The sequence below is a fragment of the Archocentrus centrarchus genome, chromosome 6 (genome assembly GCF_007364275.1).
Source record: "Archocentrus centrarchus isolate MPI-CPG fArcCen1 chromosome 6, fArcCen1, whole genome shotgun sequence".
NCBI lineage: Eukaryota > Metazoa > Chordata > Actinopteri > Cichliformes > Cichlidae > Archocentrus > Archocentrus centrarchus.
The window spans coordinates 30,289,183-30,311,561 of record NC_044351.1 but is presented as its reverse complement, the minus strand read 5'-3'; the positions used below and the strand labels follow the sequence as shown (position 1 = coordinate 30,311,561).

The 22,379-nt window shown below is 40.4% G+C and overlaps 1 protein-coding gene across 1 annotated transcript in view; it reads left to right on the top strand.

Annotated features, from left to right (window-relative positions):
* Positions 1-22,142, top strand: part of LOC115781183 (solute carrier family 45 member 3) — a 34,306-nt gene extending 12,164 nt beyond the window's left edge. The window contains exons 2-6 of the mRNA XM_030730683.1: positions 7,488-7,850; positions 12,020-12,210; positions 12,348-13,011; positions 18,235-18,500; positions 18,592-22,142. Of these exons, the coding sequence (XP_030586543.1) occupies positions 7,703-7,850; positions 12,020-12,210; positions 12,348-13,011; positions 18,235-18,500; positions 18,592-19,035 (1,713 nt within the window). The 5' untranslated portion in view covers positions 7,488-7,702 and the 3' untranslated portion in view covers positions 19,036-22,142. The remainder of the gene's footprint in view (positions 1-7,487; positions 7,851-12,019; positions 12,211-12,347; positions 13,012-18,234; positions 18,501-18,591) is intronic.
* Positions 22,143-22,379: the final 237 nt, after the last annotated feature.

Below are 22,379 nucleotides of genomic sequence, written 5' to 3'. Positions count from 1 at the left end.
TCAAATGATTCAAAACTGTATAACCTTTGCAGTTATTGCATTACTTCTAAGTTGAACAGCAGGGTATTTGTTCTCACGGAGAGTTAAAAAGCAACAGTTTTGATTTTCCATATTAAAATAAGTGTCAGTTTTGTCATCCTGTTGCTTTCATTATTATTTCTATATCTGTCCTTGTTTGTTTTTTCAGCACTTTGACTCAGTCTTCTTTGGTATGAGTATACCAGCGTTTGGGAGAGACGTTCTGCCCTGACATTTTAAGTTCTTCTCTGCTACATTTCCTTTTTAAAATCCCCTCAAGATGCTTCACTGGATTCAGACAGGTGACATACCTGGACAAGTACACTTTTTTTTTTTTTTTTTTTTCCCTTCCCATCTCTTATGCGACTTTTGGCCTTGTGCTTTGGATTGTTATGCAGGAATATTCTTCTGCCAATGACTGTGAGGCACATCATATCAGCTAGTATCTTTTTTTTTTGGTGTATCCACAGACAGTCATCTAAAACATCACCTCTCCAACACCTTTTGCACTCATGTAGCCACATGTCATCCCTCTCCCACTCTTGTGCTTCGCTGTGGGAATTCTGCATTCACTGATTTTCCTGGCTAGGTTCACACCAAGCATGTTGGATCGCATCTCAGCTTCACAAATTTATCTTGTGCTATCAGACCAAAGAATGCACTTCCAGTTCTTTAGCCTTTTTTTTTTTCCTGTTCTTTAGCAAAGTGTAATCTTGAAATGTTCTGCAGAAGAGTATGTAGGGTTCAGTGTTACGCAATGACCTTCACGTTGCACTGTGTTGCTGTCACAGAAACTGATTTCCGCTGATAACCCTTGTGCCAAATCCAAGGCAGTTGCTTGCCTGTTTTTCAAAGCTAAATTGAGCAAGAAGAGCACTGTCTGCGTTGTCATCTTTAGGAAGATAGCTGCCTCTGATTAGTGGTGCTACAGCTCGTTGTAGAACTACTGATTACTGTTGCAACTGCAACTTTCTTTTTCTTTTTCTTCTTTTAAAAGTAGATCAACAGTCTGCCTGTACCCATTTCCATCTTTAAAAATCTCAGAGTCAGAATTTAAATTTTTCAGTTTCTTTCCTTGTGGGACTATTATTCTGGTCCAAAAAGTGAGCGGGTTGTGCCTTTCAGTAGTTGTCACTATATTTGGCAATTAGCCAATAGAATATCACAGATTTTGCATCAGTAATTACAGGTTTTCTGGTTTGACTTTTACTGCATTTATCTTTCAAGATATTTTATTGTTCATAAGATGAAATGCATTAATTATTAGCCTAGAAATAATGTTGTGATTGAGAGGTGATACAGTTGGAAATCACTGGACATTTAGTGGCATTGTACAGGGGATCAGTCACCCCTGCTGTACACATTTATATGTACAGTCATCTCTTAATTTAAGAAAAAACAGCCTTCAAAGATCCAATATTTTGATGCAGATAAAACAAAGTACTAATACATGACATGATATTATAAATAAAATGTTTATTTCACATTTTGTGAAATGCAAACCAATTGGTAAACATTCGTCAATAACAGGGCAACTGTGGTGGAATAGTTGACACGTGTTTCTTTATTTCAACGTAAAAATGAAGTGATGGAGCTGTTGAGAAAAGATGTTATATAATTATATTCCAGTGTCTTCTAATAAAACCTCATATTTACATGTTATAACCGTTAACTGGGTGTTAACTAAACCTAATTAAAATATGACTACATTATTAACTGATTGTAAACACAGCTAATCAAGATTTAATGACAGCTCATTAGCATTTGGATATACTCTGTGTTCTTTCACTTCATCACAAGAGGTTTTCAATGACTGTAATGTCACAGTTTGTGATCAGACATGTTATCAGCCATATTGATTCACAAGAGGCTTCACAGCTGGACTCTCATGCGCTTCATTGTTTAGGTATTTCCATGAGCCAGTGAGATAAAGGTCACCTCCCTGAGGCGTAGCTGGTTTCATCTTCTCTGGACAGAGGCGCAGCCTTCCCCCAACGCACCCTCTGACACACACAGACACTGACACACATTCTTATCTCACACCATGGCAGCCTAACCTAGCCTGCATTCCTGTCATGTTCACTTGGTGTGTGTGTGTGTGTGTGTTGTGTGTGGGTACACTGTATCAGTGTGGATCATCTTTAGCCTTGGTGAGGCAAAGCACTGCTACTTTTTTGTGTGTGTAGATATCCTTTTTTTTTTTTTTTTTAAAGCATCTGTATTCGTGTGCTGGGAGGGAATGAATGCTGAAAAGGATTAATGGTGATGACAGATTTTGTTCTTAGAACAAGAAACTGGAGTGTCGTACTAAAATAAATCTTTAAAGAAAACATTGTTCTCTCATGAGCCACGAACTGTTAGTTGCTTGTCATCCTTTCAGTCTAGACTCTTCTGAGTCATTGTCCTAATTATGTGTAGATTGACTGTGAAGAATTTCATTTTTTACCCTCCAGAAATAAGAAGTTGGCTCTCCAGCTGAAACATTAAGTCCCTTAGTTGCATTTTCTCACCAAAGCAGCATTTTAAAATAGCTGATAGATTGACTGTGTAATTTTCACCAGGTTGCAGAACACTCGAGGAGACTATTGGCAAAAAATGATCAGCTTTTTTGTAGTTTCTGTCAATACAACTTTAGGTTTACTTTAAAAAAACAAAAAAAAAAACAAGTTAGGTTGGTCACAGGATTTGCAGTGAAACTAGGGTCAGCGGTCAGAAAAAGATGTAGGCTTAAGAAAATGAGTTGGGAGAGATCAGCTCATCAGGGCTACAGTTTAAGAGAGCAGACTGAAAACCTGAATGAAACCTAAAGAAGTTGGAAAAGGAGTGCTGGTGGCTTGCTCATTTGGATGATAGTTCATTTAAAATAAATGATCCAAAAATAAAATGAGGTTGTAGGAAATGTATAGAATGTCTAAGGGTATATTTTTAATACTTTCTGAATAAATATGCATGATATAGATGATGTCTTCATATAATTATTTACACATGAAATGGGCTGGGTGACATGGAGTAACAAGTCATATTTGGCATTTTAAGACTTGGAGATGCATAATAAATATCTCAGTCTTTTCTATAAAGTGGTTTAAAACTGTGTTGTGCATTTAGAGATGCTCTTCTTCATACCTTGGTTGTAATGAGTGGTTATTTGAGTTCCTGCTCTCTTCCTATCAGCTCAAAGCAGTCTGGCCATTCTCCTCTGACCTCTGGCATCAACAAGGCATTTCCACCCAGAGAACTGACGCTCACTGGAGATATTCTCTTTTCGTACCATTCTCTGTAAACTCTAACATCATTGTGTGATGGGTTGTTGCCATGTGATTGGCTGATTACGTATTTGCATTAAAGAACAGTTGAACAATGGACAATGAGTTTACATCCACTTTAAACAGAAAAGTTGGCAGAGTATCCTTTTGTAGACAGTTGGCCTACTGTTCTGATAATACGCTATACTGGTAACTGTACTGTGATATGCAAACAGTCCATTTGCATATATCTTTTTGGCCAGTTGTTTTTAACAAAATCCTCAGGGAAACTACTTTGACATGGCATCACTTAGTTTGCATCCAACTAAGAATAAGCTTAAAGTGTTGCCTGCTTTGAGTGGGTTGGAGGGGACTTCATTCGACTGCTGTTGGTTTCTTATTTTTTGAGGCGAGACTAAAAGTGTGAGACTGCAGGGGGATATGACAGGTTTTAAATTCAAAGACTGATGGAAGCACATAACTGATGCATCTGTTGCTACTTGGTAAACAGCTAACAGACAGTTGGTACATAGTCTGCAGCAAATTACCCAGTATGGTCTTGCTGTCAAATTAGCAAAAAAATTGCTTCACTTTCTGTTGGAATACATCTTAAAATCAGAATGAATTGAGTGTGGCATGTTAATTAATTTAAACATTTAGCATCTCGTTTAGCCCCTAGAAGTAATTGAATAATCTGTGCTTATTTATATACTGGGGACAGATTATCTTAAACCTCGATTATTGGAGACATGGACACAGACATCTGGAGAGAGCTGAAGGAGTAGTTGTACTTCTTTGAAGCGCAACACCTGGGTTGCATGTATAGTTGGTGCATTGTAACATAAAGTGTATGAGTCTGCACATCACAAATAATAATAATCTAATATCTGATGAGAGTTCATCTTGAGGACCTTCTAGATGTAACCTGTTTGCCATTTTTCTGTGGTGCTCCTCTCTCAGCAACTTCCAGGACCAAGCAAGGATCCATCTTAACTGGATCTTGTTATGCAGAGGCGAGCCATAGAAAAAGGTTTGCAGGAAGTTAGCCAAATAAACAGTCTGCATAAAGACTGGTTCTGCTGTCCTTCTGTGCAGACGATTGGGTCCATTAATGTGCATGAACTGAAAGGCAGAAAGGCTATAACGCCACAGCCATTCAGCACGAGCCAAGCAGACAACCAGACCCTCCTGCTGAGGTTTCAGCTGTGATGTCATCTCAGAATAATTCCTTCCCCTCTTCTCTTTTAATCCTTGTTGTCTGCTGGGAGACCCCCAACACATACCAAAACACACTGCCTATATCCTACCATCTATACAAATCCTGCATCAAAACACTTAAACTGGAGTTAATACCTCACTATCAAATTACTCTCCCTTGCACAATGCATACAAAGCCTGTTTTGTATTCTAAGAATACAGCTCAGAGTCATTAGGACTGATTTTTGTGAGTTGTGGGGGGGGTGGGTGGTTCTGAATAAGGGATTGGTAATGGTGCACAAGGCAACCAGCCTCCATCTCCCCACCATCACCTGTCTGGCTCTGGTTGTATTATTTGTTAGGTGAACAGCAGGAAAGCCATTTGTCTAACTACGTAAGCGTGCCTTTGTGTGTCCAAGGCTATGCAGAGATGAAGGGCATGACTGGAATACATTGTAGAGTCAGAGGTATCATTAAGTAAGCAGTGGAATAACTATATGGGGTGGGTGTGTGTGTGTGTGTGTGTGTGTGTGGGTGTGTGTCCTTTGTCCCCTCTCCCTAAAATGCAGACTAAAGTGCTTGAGAGCTCCATTTTGCTTTGAAATGGTACCACAAACATTTTGTTGGCTGTAGCGTACTACATTTACAATAAACAAACTGATCTTGTTTTTATACTTCACTTTAAGGTGCACTAATAGATGAATTAATGCCACTCTGCACTACTTATATGGTCTCATTCAATCCGTGCTCTTTCAGTCCTTCCCTCTTCTCTCTGACTTGTCACTGCTAATCAGGTCAGGGCTTAAGTTATTTAATTTCTACAACCCTGGAATCTGACTTCCACTTGGGCAAGTGTCCAAACAAGCCACAACTTCTTGGGTAAACAAATCAGATTTCTCTACTCTTGCCACTGAGGAACCCTTCTGTTTTCAGTGAGAAAGTTCAAGAGAGAGTCAGCTGGGGCTGCAATGAAAGGCATTCACATAGTCAGAATCATAAAGGCATAACCAGCCATGCACAGATACGTCAAAAGGCTCCTCTTAGAATGCAGGTCAAAGACAAAGCTGACCTCAAGTTGAAGAAGGATGAGGGGAAAAAATGGTGAGAAGAGGGAGAGCAATTCTACGTGCACACACATCAAGTGTATTGGTAGGGGGTTGTAGTGGCCAGACAGGCCCAAGGGGCAAAGGCTGGTCCCCTGATGGGTGTCTTTCAGTGTACCCAGGCTGGGTGGGAATAAGATCTGACGGGTGTGAAATGGACCTCTCTCTCTGTGACCCAGGCCTCTAATGGGTCCAGGCTGCTAACACAGTTGCATTGTCCTTCAGATTCTCAAAGAGCCTCTATATCAAAAGTGTCATAATGACTAAGCGGGGAATGTATGAATGCCTCAGGAAGTCTTGTGGTATTGTTGATGGCATTCAGTTAATGTCCCCGATCTGCAATGATGTAAAGGGCATCAGAGATATTAACTGGGCCTCTTAGTTGATATCTAATATATCTAATTTTGATGCTACTTGTCAAAAACCACTGTAAAGGGGGGAAAAATTAGCATACCAACTATTTTGTCTTTATCAGCTTTTTTGGCATGCTAACATAAGTCCCTCTCCTCCACCCAGCAAGTTGCATGTCCTCAAAATACTGACTGAGCCCATTTCTGTGCTTTATCAAGTCTTGCTAGAGATGATGACATCCATTTTGTTTGCTTGGAGAGAACAGATGGGCAGCATTGGCAGATAAATGTCACACTAAATGCAAATATAGCACCTTGTTGTTTTTGTGTTTGTGGCTGTTCTGACCGTTCTTGCTCTTCCCCTCTGCTTTAAAAGAACACACATCTCATTGGTGGATGATGACGACAATGTTTCTGGTGGTTTTATTTTATTTTATTTATTTTTTTTGCTCTAGGAAGCAGAGAGATCTGCACATGAATGTACATGGATTGCAGTCATATATTTAGAGGACTTTCATCAATCTGCCTCTCATGCTGTTTCCTCTCAGTCCAGATCTTTCAGTTTGCATAACATTCTGCTTTGCCATTGCTTATGAGCTGGGTACCACAACTGGTGGAGAGCAGGGAAAAATATGGAGTGGAACTAAGGTGAATAAATGTTGTTTCTATAGGGGAAGTTTGATGAGGCTGTTGTGGTAAACTTTAACTAAAATGAAACTACTTTTTGATGGCAATTCCAAAATTGTGGGGCTACTGTGGGACATGCCAGAAAAAAAAATAGGAGAACTTCTGCTTCAGGGTGTGTTTGGCAGGTCTGTTAGCATGGGATAGATCATCTCGCCTTACCTTTTTTATCCAGCAAGGGTCGTTTAAGCTGCTGAAGACTGTCTATTGCTCATTCAGTTCAACAATGGTAACAATCTGCTGAAAATATCCTGAAGGAGAACTTGAAAATGTGACTAAAACTCTAATCAGACCTTAATAATGCAAGTAATGACAGTGTAAACCCAGAGAGGTGTGGGTGTTAGTACTGGTGCTAGTGTAGAACGTGAAAGGGAGAAAAGAGAAAATTTTAACTTTTTTCCTTTGGTTGATATTTTTTTTTCTATATTTCTGACATGTCTTAAAAGGGGGGGGGGAGAAAGCAAGCAAAAAGCAGAGAGAATTAATTCACATGGCAAATGGCTTGCCACGTTGCTCCAGCTGACTCATCTGCTTTCCCTGTTGTTGTTCGTGCTGCCCTGAAGCGGTTGGTGAAGAGCTCTGAGAATCCATCATTGACTTTTGACTTTTAACTGTCATTTCCATGTCCTTGGAAAATATATTGCAATCTATGTGGGTTGTACTGTGTTACAAGAAAGCTGCCATTCCCCGTGTAACTTGAAACCACTGACAGATCATTCACAGGTGTAGTAGCCTGTGAATGATCTGTTTTGCTTACATTTTCTTTTTGTTTTAAACTGTAGCAAATTATGTACTATGGTCACAGCAAGCTGTGATTCTGTGAAAACTGTGTGTCTTACATAAGCATTTCTTTCCTTTTGCTGTGTATTAAAAGCATTTCCTATGCTCTTCAGATCCACAATGCTGAGAAGAGGATGAATCCTCCAGGTCATCTGAGACAGCCAAGTGTCGTTGCTGCTGTCCCTCTGCGACAGTCCTCAGGTCCCACTGGGGTACCATCTGCTTCCCCTCACCCCCTCCTTTGTCCGTGTCCGGATCCTTCCCCCCTCCCCTGCCCCCAGTAGTGACCATCCCAGAGGGGAGGAAAGGCGACCCAGCCTCTGTAAATATGCCTGGATGGAGGTCTCAGTGGCGTCTCATTCTGCTGAACTCCCTGACCTGTGGCCTGGAGATCTGTGTGGCAGCTGGGATTACATACGTTCCCCCGCTGCTGCTGGAGGCTGGAGTAGAGGAGCAGTATATGACCATGGTGCTAGGTAAGAGCTAGGTAAATTCTTACAAAGGGGGATCTAATTACTATGCCTTCTTTGGTACCTCATAGTGTGGGTGTTTGTATGCACTTTGGCCTCACTTTTCTTTACACATTTTCATACTCCCTCATCATTTCTACATCTCTCTCTTTCTGCCAAGGTATTTGTTAAACATGAAAGAAAAAGGTGGGGCTGCCCCCACCCACGGGACCCCAGATTTCAACTGTCTCCTCTGTGGCTTGTTCAGTGACCACATGTGTGAATGTTTTTAATACTATTTTAAGTAAAAGTGATTTATGGTTCTGAAGAGGTGGCAAGCAGAGTAACTAACATTTCAATATCAATGTTTCCCACAGTTTTAGATTCTATTTGTGGTGGGAGTATGCATAAGAAGGCGCAGACAAACTTTAAGTGAATATTAAAAATTTCAGTTTCTTATCTGAAATCAAAAATGTCAAGTGATTTGTGACAATAATAAAACTCACCAATTTCACCAGCTGCCTTTGCAGTGAGCCGGGAATAGTTGGTTGGCAAGGACTAAATAAGAGTGATGACACTGTCCTCTAGTCCTCTAAACTAATTATGGACGGCACATTCTCTCACATGGAAAATAATAATACCTGGGTGGCCCAGTGTATGACGCACCCAGGTATTGTGTGAGGAAACGCTGAACAGCCATTCTGTGATAGTACATTACAAAAACAATCATTTGTGCAACTGAAGAAGGGAAGAAGAGTCAAAAGTGCAAAAAAAAAGCAGGATTTCTGTGAATTCTGTATGTATTCCGAAAGCTTTATTTGTTGTGGCAAGTTTACACAAATAATTTCAGTACAAGCCATTAACTTCACAAGCAGTGCTGTATATCAGATCTGATTGTAGTCTCCAACGAATTTACACTATTTTTTTTCACAAGTTGGCTTGATTTATGAAAGATGTGACCTTGTCCAGTGACAGCTTGTAATTTGTGTGTTCTTGTGGGGTGGGTATCACAGGAGTGTGAGTATGCCTCGGGGCTGTTAACTTCCATTTAGGTCATAAAAACATAATTGAGGTCTATATGGAAATGGGTGGCCAAATCACCTGTTTTGTCAGTGTGACAATCAGGCCCTGTTTGAAAGGCGGTAGGAAAGAGCAGTGCCCGAGGAAGAGCCACTTTCTCAAGTCTGATACACACAGTGCTTTTTCCTTCAGTTTTTGGAACCACTATGATGTCACCATATTAATCCTACTTTGTTGTTGTTGATGCACAAAGTAGGGATAGTAACTGGGGGAAGATGAGATAAAGTGGCATCTCAGTTGGAAATCAAACAAATAGCAATAACATCTTTGCGTTTTCCCTCATTTTGCAGTGGTGATAGTGATGATGATGATAACGAATGTGGCCGCTCTTCACACAAACATTCAAACACATTTTTCAGAGGTGTATTGGCAGTGCTGAGTTTACGTCAAGAAGCTGTTATGAAACTATTTTATTTACATTTCATAATTACATTTAATATGAATCTAAACTTAGCACAAAAAGTAAGGAAGTTTGTGTTTGGTCGATTATTTCTTTTATGTAACAATGCTTCTTGGCAATAAATCTTATACCATTGGAAAACCTATTTATTTTCACTTCAGTGGTGCCACATTTGTAAGGAAAATGGATTTGTGGGTTGAGTAGCAGAGTTGAGTATGTGGGTTGCATCCAGATTCTTCTGCCAAACAGCTTTTTCTGCTATTAACTCTTATTTGGTGTGGTTTATTGGATTGGATGATTGTAGCCTGAAGAAATATGACACATTGTTAAATTAATAAATTGTTACATTGCCAAACAGTGGCCTGTGTAGCATGTGGAAGAACCATACACAGCCACCGCCTCATGCTGGTCACACACTGCTGTGAGATGGCATCCCATTCTTCAGTCAGCAATCATCCAATCCAATAAACGAAGAGTCAATAGCAGAATACGCCGTTTGGCTCTGGCAGAGAAGATTTGGTAAGATTTTCATGGGTGCAGTGCACATACTTAACTCTGCTGCTCTTTTTCAGACCTCTGTAAACCTGATCATTGGGTAAATCCTAGTAGATCCACATTTTCTGAAATACTCAGACGAGCCTGAGTGGCACCAACAACCATTCAAAGTTACTTAAGTCACACTTCTTCCCCACTGTGGTGTTTTTATTTGATTTTTAGCAGGTTGTCTTGACCATGTCGGTGTGCCTAAATGCACAGTGTTGCTGCCATCTGATTGGCTGATTGGATATTTGCATTAATGAGCAGTTGAACAGGTCTGACGAGTGCAATGGCGTTACTGGTCGGGCTCAGTTAAGTTCAAATTGGTCGATATCTGGACCATGAGCTAAAAGGAGTTTTGACACCCTACAGCAGTGTTTAGGGATCTAGTACGTGACAAAGTAACAGCCACCTGAATGTCAGGACCCAGATTTCCAGCAGATCATTGCACTGAAAAGAGCTGGCAACTGTTATTTACTTCACCTGTCTCATTTTACTGTTTGCATTTATACTCTGAGTTAATGTGAATAGTTGCTTTATCCTGTAAGTGCAAATGGCATTCACATGGTCCTCACTAAAGGCGTCTGTTTGAGACATTGCCTTGTGACTGTACTAATGATAGATATAATTCCAGCATAACAAAAGGCTCAGGGCACACAACAGAAATGGCTATTCAACCATATAAAACAATATACACTCCTACTCTTTCATTTCTCTAACAGCTTCTTGTGATATGAAGAAAAATGATTTCATTGTAGTGTCCCACCCAAACATGCTGCACTGTAAGCCAATCTGGAAATAGCTCTCAACATAATTCTCATATGCTTGTAGTATAATGGCGTGCCGGAATGTTATTTGAATGAAGATGGATATTGTGTCTTGGGAAGCTTATACCTAATTTCCCCAAGCAGTAGTGTCAAGTTCTCAGATGGCTGCTTTCTACTTTATTTAATAGCCATTTGTTGGTTGATTCATCTTACAGTAATTACTTTCTCTCTCTGGTTTCTTGGAGAAGATACTTTCTGCTTTTTAGCACTTAATTGTAAGTATATTTAGTCGGATATTAAAGTAAGAGAGCACATGACACTTTTTTATTCATTGTTTGCTAGCTTTGACAACACTGATTTTTTTTTTTTGTTTGTTTTTGGTGTGTGTGTGTGTGTGTTGTCTAAACAGGAGCTTGGGTTGTATTTAAAGACAGCAAAGTGTGTGTGGTGAGTAGGGAATGGGGAATGTGTAATACAGTGACACTTACAGCTGTAGATGATAAAGATTGTTTTGATGGGCCTCCACAGCTGCAGGAGGGATAAATGTGATCGAGGGGAGACTGCCTGGCAGCAGTGTACTTGCCCGTCTTTCTCATTTTACCTGCCTGTCTCCATTTCCCAGTTTAAGTGGCTCCGTGCTTTCAGTTTGTGTGCTTTAGGTGTTCTTTACCATGTTTCAGTTTCTCGTCAAGGTGCAGAAAGAGTGCAAATTGATCTTGGTTGTGAATTCTAGTTATACTTCCTTGTTTTTAATGTTTTTACAACTATACAAGAATGTTCTTGATTGGCGGCCTCTGTGTATTTTTGTATGTTCTGTAAATGTGTACATGAATGGGCAGTGTGGCCACTCCAGTGTAAGAGTACTTCACAGGGCACCTTTTTAAATATCAAAATCTAGCTCCATGATGGCATCCCATTAGATATTGTGTGTATATCTCATGGTGTGTTCTAATTAGCCAGACCCAGCCACGTGTAAAAGATGGCTGGTACCTTCAGGCAGCAAGCCATCTGTAGGAACCGTCACCCCAGCAGTCAGTAATGATGGCAGAGGGACACATGCAGTTTACCCTGTAGTAGGTCAATAACAAAGAGGACCTGAGACGACAAGTAAAAACCAGGCAGAAGAATTCCACTTGACCAGATCTGGTAGCATTTGGAAGTCAAAGCAGAGATTTTAAGGATGCTGGCGTCTGTGGCAGCCAAAGGCGTGTATTGAAAAGCCCCCCCACCACACACACACACACACACACACACCGATATTTGTGAATTTATGTTTGTTCCCTACATTGTCTGCAGTTCTCTTTACTTTGTACACATTATTTGTCTTTCCTGCTTCTTTTCTTCTTATTATATCTTATTGTTTGCTAGTATGACCTCTGACTTCTTCTGTGTTTATCTGGTTGTACCTGCAGGTATTGGGCCGGTGCTTGGCCTGCTGTTCATCCCTCTGATTGGATCAGCCAGTGACCAGTGCAACAGCAGTTATGGCAGAAGGCGGCCTTTCATCTGGCTGTTTTCCCTGGGAGTCCTTCTGGCACTTTTCATTATTCCCCACGCTGACATCCTGGCAGCCCATGTTGCCTGGGGTGGCCGCACCCTCCAGGTATGGTGAATATTTATTGTTTGAATTTTTATTTTACAGACAGTGTGCTCCTGTCTAGAATAAGCTTTATTCAGGGTTCTTATTTATTACGTAAGACCTTTTTAAATTTTTACTTTCCTCCTTGTAACTTATTCCAGGTGGGCTTCCTTATCCTTGGTGTTGGGCTCCTTGACTTCTGCGGACAAGTGTGCTTCACACCACTGGAGGCTCTTCTGTCAGACTTATACCGGGATGAGGAGGACTGCAGCCAAGCTTTTGCCATGTTCTCCTTCATGGTGAGCTTGGGAGGCTGTGTGGGCTATTTGCTACCTGCACTGGACTGGAGTCATGGCCTGCTCTCCGTTTACCTAGGAGGTCAGGCTGAGTGCCTCTTTTCCCTCCTCATCCTCATCTTCATCTGCAGTGTGCTCATCACCATGAAGGTGTCAGAGGAACCCTCGTGTGCCAGCAGCACATTGGCAGGATCAGGATCTTCACTGGAGTCGGGGACTGGTGTAATGGAGGCCGGCCGGTGCAGTGTGCCGCGCTCGTGCTGCTACCTGCTGAAGTGCAAGCTGAGGCTGCTCAAATCTGGACCCCTGATGTGTTTACTGAGATCATGCTGGTCCATGACCCCAGCCATCTACAGGAGCTACTGCCATGTCCCACGGGTGATGAGGCAGCTGTGTGTGGCTCAGCTCTGCAGCTGGATGGCTGTCATGTCTTTTATGCTTTTCTACACAGACTTTGTGGGTGAAGGCCTCTACGAGGGCGTTCCCAGTGCATTACCAGGGAGTGTGTCCAGACAAAGATACGATGAAGGTCAGAATCCTCTTCATACTTTATATGCATATAAGATTTATGCCTTGTATCTTTAAAAATGTATATGTTATTGTGGTAAACAAATCTCTTTGGGGTTGCGTTAGGAAGGGCATCCAGCATAAAAATCTGCTAAATCAAACGTGTGGAGCTACCCACTGTGATGACCCCTTGTGAATAAGAAAGCAGCTGAAAGTAGCTTTCATTTCATTGTGGTATACGCTGTAGAGATTTGCGTCCATCATTAATCTTTGTATAGGTTCATATTAATTTAGTTTCAGCACTGTAAACAATATGTTATTGCCAAAAAAAGCTGATTATCAGTGGTTGTTATGTTAATTACATGTCCTCTTCCTTTTGTCATCATGACACAGAACTGGCTTAGAATCCACTTTCTCTGTCACAGCCGAGTCTGATGCACTCCTGTATATCGCTTCCCCTGCATTTCTTTATTCATTTCTGGTTTTTGTCATTGTATCTGATGCAGACAGAAAAGATAAGTGAGACTAACAGACTGATAGAACACTAAAGATAAGATTGTGAGCATTTTGTGTAGTTATACCATTGAAAAACTAAAACTATTTCTTTTTAAGTGTGCTTAAGTCAATGTCAAGCAAACCACTTCAGTATTTCAGGTATTGAGTAAATGCACAGGTAGTACATTTGCTGCCACTATTCTTGCTAGACACTTGTGCGGCCATATTCTTTGGCTTTGCAAATGCTGAGCTGTTTGTACCATAATAAAAGCTTTAGACAGTCTAAAGGTAGCGCTTAGGCAGAGGCAGGATTTGGTGCAGACCAACTGTTATTATTTTTATTTATCAAACATTTAATTTACAGAGCTTAACATGACAGGTCTATAGAGCACTTGTGACCTCTACCAGCAGCCACCCCTAATTGGGTTGTCATCAGCCCTTTATACTGAGCTGCTGATGAGCCATGCTTTGCTCATAACTATGCCAGGGGTGTTTCCATGCTTCTCTAAAGGCAATTAAGCCATGTAGCAATTTTTACCTGTCAGCCTAAAAAGGCTGGGTATTGTCACCCTGCCGGGTGGGCGGGCAACCAATTTTCAACTTTGTGAGCACAATAACTCGAACTATGTGACCTAGCATGTTCAAATTCACACCATAGATGCATCTACTAAAAATCTCAGATGAGTTTGAATCTCAGGGACCCTGACCTCGGTAAAGTTCTGAGGTCATGTTTTCCGAAAATCTTGTGAACGCAATAACCCAAATGATGTTGCCTAGTATTTTCAAATTAATGCCATAGATGTACCATAGATGTACTAAAACTCTTTGTTCTTACCATTATAATGCCAGTCACAGAAAGTGACAGTATTCTTAGTGGTTTATTATCATTTTAGCATTTCTTATTCCTGGTTCTTACTTGGCCATTTTGAATTGATATGGTGAAAAAAGTCACTGAGGCTCATATGCACTCCATTAAGAGCTACTGAGACCTGTAATTATGTGTTCTAGAACTTGTACTTCCAGGGTATTTGTGCCACCTAAAGATTCTACTGCTGATGGGTAGTACTGGAGGCTGACAGTATTTTTTTATATTATGTCCTATGAAATAGAAACAGCCTTTATTGTCCCGCAAAGGGGAAATTGCAGATGATTAAACTATCACCAGCACCACCCGCAAATACTATATTTACATTAAAATCATATAACCCTACAAATCCCAGATAAACGCACAAAAACCCCAGGCAACTCCCCCACACAATCTTATCCTTGGTCTCTCCCGAAACCTTTAAATTGTGCTCAGTCACAAGAGGACAAAGGAAAAAACAGGTGAGTGACTGCTACACCATGAATCTACTTGCTTTAACCAGTAATGAAGCAACTCTTTGTTACATCCCCCTCAATGGGGGGGAAAGATTTCAGTGCTCTGGTATTCTAGACAATCAATGAGCCACCACATTAGACTTCCCTAGCCTGTAGTGGACAGCAAAGCTATATTGTTGCAAAGAGAAGTACCACCCAGATATAGATGTGTCAGCATCTTTTATACGAGTCAATCACTGGAGGGCCTGATGATTAGTCTCCAAGAAGAAGTGGTGTCCCAGCAGATAATATTTGCAAGATTAAATTGCCCACTTCATTGCCAAACACTTTTCTACAGTCGAGTACCTCATCTGTCTGTCCAACAACTTTCAACTGAGAAACACCACCAGTCTCATCTCTCCATCAGCCTCTTGTAGGAAGGCCACTCCAGAGCCCACTCCTGATGCATCTGTCTGCAGGATGAATGACTTGTCAAATTCAGGGCTGTGAGGAACAGGCTGGGTAGTGATGGCTTCTTTGAGGTCTTTGAATGCTCTAGCACATTCCTCTGTCCTGCATACCTTGTTAGGGGCTGAGTTCTTGGTGAAGTAATTCAACTCCCTGCCAATTGGGGGCAAAGTTTCTGTACCACCCAACCAGGCAACAAGCCTCTGGACCGGATGGCAACAATTTTCTCCACTTGAGGCTTGACCCTGCCAAAGCCAGTGAAGTCCAGGTGCTCCACACACTTGTGAGGGTTGATGATCAGCCCAGCAGCTTTACTTTGTAAGACTCCCTGCAAATGGGTTACATACTTTCCCGAGGACCTGATGTACACCACCCCATCATCCAGGTGTTCTGCAGAAAATTCTGACACATCTCTCAGCCTATCAATTATTGAAATGTGGCTGGTGCCCCCTGGAGGCTGAATTGCATAAGTTTGAACTGGTGCATACCAAATGGTGCCTTGAAGGCTGTGAATTCTTTCCTCCGGTGCCTGGCCAGCTGCCAGTATCCTTTAAACAGGTCTAAAGTGATGATGTGTTTTGCCCTACCAACTTTTTCCAACAGGTCATCAATTCTAGGCATTAAGTGTGGATCAAAGCTAGAAATCCTTGACTGCACAGACCAACAACTCCTGGTGTACAGGCTGCTGACAGACCTGAAACTCTTTTAGCAAGTTTATGTGAAAAGTCTGGTGCTCCTTTTCTGTCTTTCTGCCATATACAGTTCATACGTGACCTTACTCACTGGTTTGGTGATTTCATATGGTCTGTGCCATTTGGTCAGAAAAGTTTCTACCCCGTTTTTGACTGCCCACTTTGTTCACCCCCTGCAGACTTACTTAGTTGGGTGTTAGTAGTTCTCCTGGCCAAAATGTCCACTCTCTATTCACAATAATTTTACAAATACATTTACCCACACTTTTTTTCTAACCACTTGGTAAACAGTTACACTTATGGCTAATATTGTCTCTGTATCTTAAAACATCTCTCCACCATACACTGAGTAGCTACTCAAGTGCCTGGATGATGTGAACACACAAATTATTAAAATGTTCAATAAATAACCAAGAAATGTTTAAGAGTTCTCACGTGTAAGTTTATACTTCTTAATATGCGAACATTTTCCAGAAGTTCAAAGTGCTAACTGGAGTGCAAATGTGCCCTGAAAATACAATTTACTCACAGCTGTCATAACAAAACAAAGATTACGGGTAGATAAACCAGACGCTGAATTACTCAAACTTCACTATGTACTTTGTTTAACTTCCCTTCCTACTACTACCCTTAAATCTGGGGCTCACCTTCCCCCTTTTCACCCTTTGCCCTTTTTCATTTGGCATTTTTATCCATCCATCCACATTCTTTTCATGCTCCTCTTTGTCCACCTCTCTCATTCTTGACTTTGTTTACTTTCTAATTTTCCTGTGTTCCTACTCCCGGTGCTTGCTGGACCATGAGGAATGTCACACTCACAAAGAATTAATGTCAAGGAATCAGCACACAAAGAGCGTGTTCATTCAAGTCAGGTAGACAGCCAAAGCACACAGTTCTGAGGTCTGAGTTTCGTTTGTTTAATCTGAAATGCAGCGGATGTTATTACACTGTTATTCAGTCTGCAGATGTTCCTCTGTATGAGGGTAATCTGCATTGTTTATAGTTGCATGCTCCTTTTTGCCTAAGGGTAATCTCTATTCTTTATGCATCTCATCTTTCCAATTAGGGAAAGTTACAGTGCAAACATTTGTCTGTAAAATTTGTACCACCGAAAGTTATCTTTGCATGGTGCAGCAGGTTCAGTAGCATTCTGGCTCCCTCCCTTATCTGTCCGGGCTTCAGTTTCAGTACTCATTACATTCTGTAGCGTTTCTAAATGGAGCTCATTAACTTTGCTTTCCAGGTGTAATATCATACACATACCCTTCCATGTTAAGTTGGCCTTTGCTTGCTTTGCTGCTGAACTTCTGACCCTAACTGTTTACCGAGAGCAACTGGAGGTCAGGACGATGGCAGGGAGAAATAAATAACAACCCAAAGACATCATCATTTAAGCATCTATGGAGAAGTGTAAGAAACCCATATGAATAAACTGGGAACATATTAAACAAGTAATTATTGGAATAAAAAGTGCAACAATTGATTATTTTGAAGAAGAAGAAGAAAAAAAATTTTTTTTAAATGACAGTAACATTTCTGAAAATCTGTATAAAGATGGAATTTTTTTCCTCTTACTATTTAATATTTTGAAATTGAGTGTATTCTTTCAGTTTCAAGAGGGACACGGCAAATGAGGCTATATTTGCAGTGTTTGCACTAAACTTTAATATGTGTGGGTTTTTTGTTTTCTTTTTTTAATCATTGAATGCAGTTTTTGGGAACGTTGTTTACTGTGAGCTACAATATCAAGAACTTTGCCTTTATGGGTTTAGATTCATCATAAGTTTAAATTTTCCACTTACTAACTGTTAAAATGATTTAGGAACTGAAAGCCTTTTGACAATAGTGAGGAAGATAACAAAGTGATCAAGATTCACTAAAGAATCTGCAGCTCTTCATCACCCCATCCATAAATGGCCCATGATTTGGGCCAGCTTGTGCACCACGCTCTCTTGGGCTTTTCAAGCATTAATCTCAGGTTGATACTGCCTGTGATGGTCCAAATCAGTCAACCCAAACTGGGTGTCCGTGCTGCAGAGTTCAGTGAATGTCACTCCAAGCCACATTCTGTTATTGTGTTTGTGGAATTGACATAAAAAAGGATTCTTGGATCTCAGATATGTTCAGTTTTGGGTAAGCATGTCTAGTATTTTTCCACTAGATTAGGTCATAGAAAGAAATGGCCTGAGTCGATTCAGAATATCTGATTGTAGCTTAAGCTGATGACAACACAAAGCTATCTTTTGTCATCCTTCACTGGTTTAGCTGGTTTTTATACTTATTTCTTTCAGGAATCCGTATGGGAAGTATGGGCCTGTTCCTGCAGTGTGCTACCTCAACCTTTTTCTCTCTGGTTATGAGTCGTTTGGTACGGCATTTGGGATCCCGATGGGTCTACCTGAGCAGCATGGTGAGCTTCACCATCTCTGCTTTGGTCATCTGTCTGTCCAAAAGTGTTGTCTTGGTCACTGTAATGGCAGCTCTCACTGGCTATGCATATGCGATGCTGCAGACCCTCCCTTACACACTCACCTGCCATTACCACAAGGAGAAAGAGGCAAGTACAGAATTAACAACTTCATATGCAAAGATGTTATGCTTTTGGGAAAATATAGATGATTAAGATGATTGTTCTTTTCTCATTTCAGGTCTATATGCCAAAAAAAGTAACCAAAAGCAGACATAAAAATGGCATAACAGCCATGCGGGACTCTGTGTATTTGACTCCTGTGGAAGAAGAGGGTGGATTGAACCCCAAAGCAGAGCCTCCTTACAGGCACTCCTTCTTCAGCCAGGAGAGTTACGAGTACTACCCCAACCCACAAAGCCAAAATGGCTCGTCTCACAGCTCCAGTGTTGCTGAGCAGGATGAAGCCGAGTTTGGCTATGAGAAACGCGGTGTGGGCTTAGATTTTGCCATCTTAGACAGCACCTTTCTCCTCTCTCAGGTTTTCCCCACCCTCTTCATGGGCATGATTGTTCAGTTTGCACAGTCTGTCACTGCCTATATTGCTTGCTCTGCCATCTTTGGAGCCGTTGCTATCTACCTGGCCAGTCAAATTGTCTTTGACCAGAAGGACCTCAGAAGCTGAGACTTTGGATGCAATAGATGACAGAGTGATGGGATTGCAAATAATCAAACATTCAGGTTCCATGAGTGGAACTCAGTGCACTACTGTTCCCAGACTGCCTTTTGCTCGTAACATCTTTTTTTTTTTTTTTTTTTTTTTGCTTTTATGAAAGCTCAGCATTAAGGTATATCTGTTAGCATGTGACAGGCTGTGTGAAACTGGCTTAGAGAAAATCAAGTCAGGAACCATGCTTTCTGCCAGTGGTTTGTAGTTGCCATGTCATAACAGGAATTGTTACCTGCTACCGAAAGAGTCAACACCTGCTCAGGTCAGGTGAGGTACACTGTGTACTGAAACCTATTGAATTCAATAGATACGTCATGATATAATTTCTGTCCATCTTTTTCCTCAGGTACCTTCAAACAGATTTACTGTATAACCCATCAACCTCAAACACACATCTACTAACTTTTCTATATTTTTTAAATTATCTTAAGCCAAGCTATCCACAGTTTTATACAGTACAGTCTGTTTTAGTCTTTGCTCATATAGACTCATCTTCACCATCACTAAGGCATTTTCCATACTGGTTATCATCTTAATGATATGTAAAATTAAATTAGTGGGTAAACTAATTTTCAAGGTGGGGGTGGTGGTCCTCAAGCATATTAATGCAAAATAGAAAAGATAGATTTTCTTCACAAATGTGCTACTTCATTAATTAATTTGAGACCTTCTAGAGAGGTATTAAAAAAAGTAAATGCCTTGCCATTTAGTCTCTACAATTATGCAACTCTGTATGATCTCTTATTAGACCTTCCTTTCCTGCTAAATGTCATCATCTTTCAAACCTGATTCCTCCAGTTTTCAATGGAGCTTTTTCTGTTAAATATGGCATCATCATTCATGCTTGACTAGTTTCCACCATGAGTAAACTAACTTTATGTTTTATGTGGTAAGCCACCAATATATATTGGTAAGCCACAGGGATCTGGTGGTTCTGTTGGGCCACCAGTGTTAGTTTGTGGGTGTATGCTGTTCCGAGTGATCACCGTCATCCTTTGATGAAACAATTTTGTTCTAATGGGATTGGTCATATCCAGGATGTCAGTGCCCCCAACCATAGTGGCATGTGGGGGTCACTGAATGGTGAAAATATGAATAATTTCCTTCAGTCACCAGATCTCATCCTTGTTTACTGCCAGTGGGAGATTTTGTACCAGTGGTAGATGGCACTCTACTGCACCATCATGGTGTTTCATCCCTCTAGTGTAGTTCCAAAGACTTGGAGAGGCAGTGCCAAGGCCTGTTCTGGCCCAAAGCCTTATTAAGAGACTGTATTTTATTTTCCTGAAATATGTCATCAGTCAGTGAGCTATACTTTGCCCCTATTCCTCCCCTCCCAATCTAGTGCCATCTATTAGTGCAGTTTACTGCGAATATTTGTAAATGTTGATACAGTATAATCCCTATGGGAATTTGTTATGTAACATGCTGAGGTGAAGTTGCTGACTATGATGATTTAGGAATTGGGCTATTTAGCTGAATTGGGAACATTGTGTCAAATGTCCTTTGTGTAGATAATCAAGAAATGTCATCTAGTTTAGTGGACTGCTTATCCTTTCAAATTATGCTTCTGACCAGGAAATCTATCTCAGATTTGTACTTGTTTTTAAGATCCCATACTAATAACACACTTTCCCTATTGCCTAAACCCCATTTAAGTGTATTTTTTTAAAATGACAATCTAGGACATCCAGATGGGCTTATTATATAAGGCCAGACGTGAACAGTAAACACGCAGGGTGATGTCTTCTGGATGCCCACCTCATAGCAGCTGTTCTGGAAAATGTCTCCCAAAAAAGTTATACTGTGCATTTGGTTACCGAAAAGCATGCAAGTGTGAGAAATGAAGGCCATGTTGAGTAAGTGTGTGTGTGTGTGTGTGTGTGTGTGTGTGTGTGTGTGTGTGTGTGTGTGTGTGTGTGTGTGTGTGTGTGTGTGTGTGTGTGTGTGTGTATGCATAACACGGAGGACAGATTGTAAGAAATCATGAGTAAGTGTGAGGGTAATAAGTGATATGACTCAAACTAATGCAGTTTTTTCACTGCATTGACTTAGACTATCCTGAGTAATGCTTTACATCACAAAGCATCGTCTTTTAGTTGAGTTCTTTAAAGTGGCCAAATGATATTTGTATCACAACTAGTGAGTTCTTATTGAGAATTTGTTGTATCCTTTCTGTCTGTTCTCACACAAGAGGTAGCAAATTGTGTTCAGTAGCTACAAATAGTCCAGAAGGATCAGATTTCCTGCATTGTACTGAGTTTTGGAAGACCAGAAATTTTGTCATGTTGACATTAATGCCAAGTAGAACACTCAAGCAATCAGTGTATCCTTTTCTCCCTGAAACATAAAAAAAATGTCTAGCATTAACTGAAATGTCAAAGGTTGTTTTACAAGTGCCTGTACATTTTTTTTTACCAAACATGTTTTGTACATATGTGTTTATTTATTATGCTTTTATTACAACATAGCAAGTATTAAACCTATTGGACTCTTTTGGCATCTGTCATAGGTGCAAGGGTGAAGGCTCTTTCTGTGAAAAAAAAATAAATTATTTGTATAGATACGTTATAGAAGCATCCTCAAAGCTATAATTTATTTTAATATTTTAATATTACCCGCTTTACCCTCTCTGTTGGCTTTGGTGACATTGCAGAACCTGTTGCTGATGCCTTTTATGCCCACGACACAAGCAAGATGGATTGAATTTCCTTTTCTATTTTCATGCTTCAAATAATAAATCTTGTCCTTTGTCAGTAGTGATTCATCAGGGTCATATGTAACCACTGTTTCTTCTTATCAGAGGTCAATTATATTGTTTACCTTAATTACAGATAAATGTAACTGGATGGGTGGAGTCTTTTTCACTCTCTTATGCCCTCAACCAAATGTGTGTTTTTTTTTTTTTTTAACAAAGTGCCAAGAAAGAGTGATGTAAGGCCAGAAGTTGCTGTTTTTGATTTTCCGTTTCATCACGACTGAAGTTACTTATTTCACTTTCATCATTCAGCCATAACAAGATGTACGTCATTTTCATTGTACACCTATCATACTGTGTGTAAATGTGCAGTTACCAAATAGATTTTATACAAAATAAAAACTGCATTTTCAATGAGATGTTGTCCTTGAATAATTTTATTAAAGGGTAATAAAAGATTGGTAATTCATGCTACAGCATTTAAACAAAGTATTACCTAAAAGAAGTGAAAATAATCTAACTACCTTCATTCATTTAATCTGAACTCCACTGAGTAATTGAGTTATCAACATTTTACAAAGCATACAAACCATACGCCAAC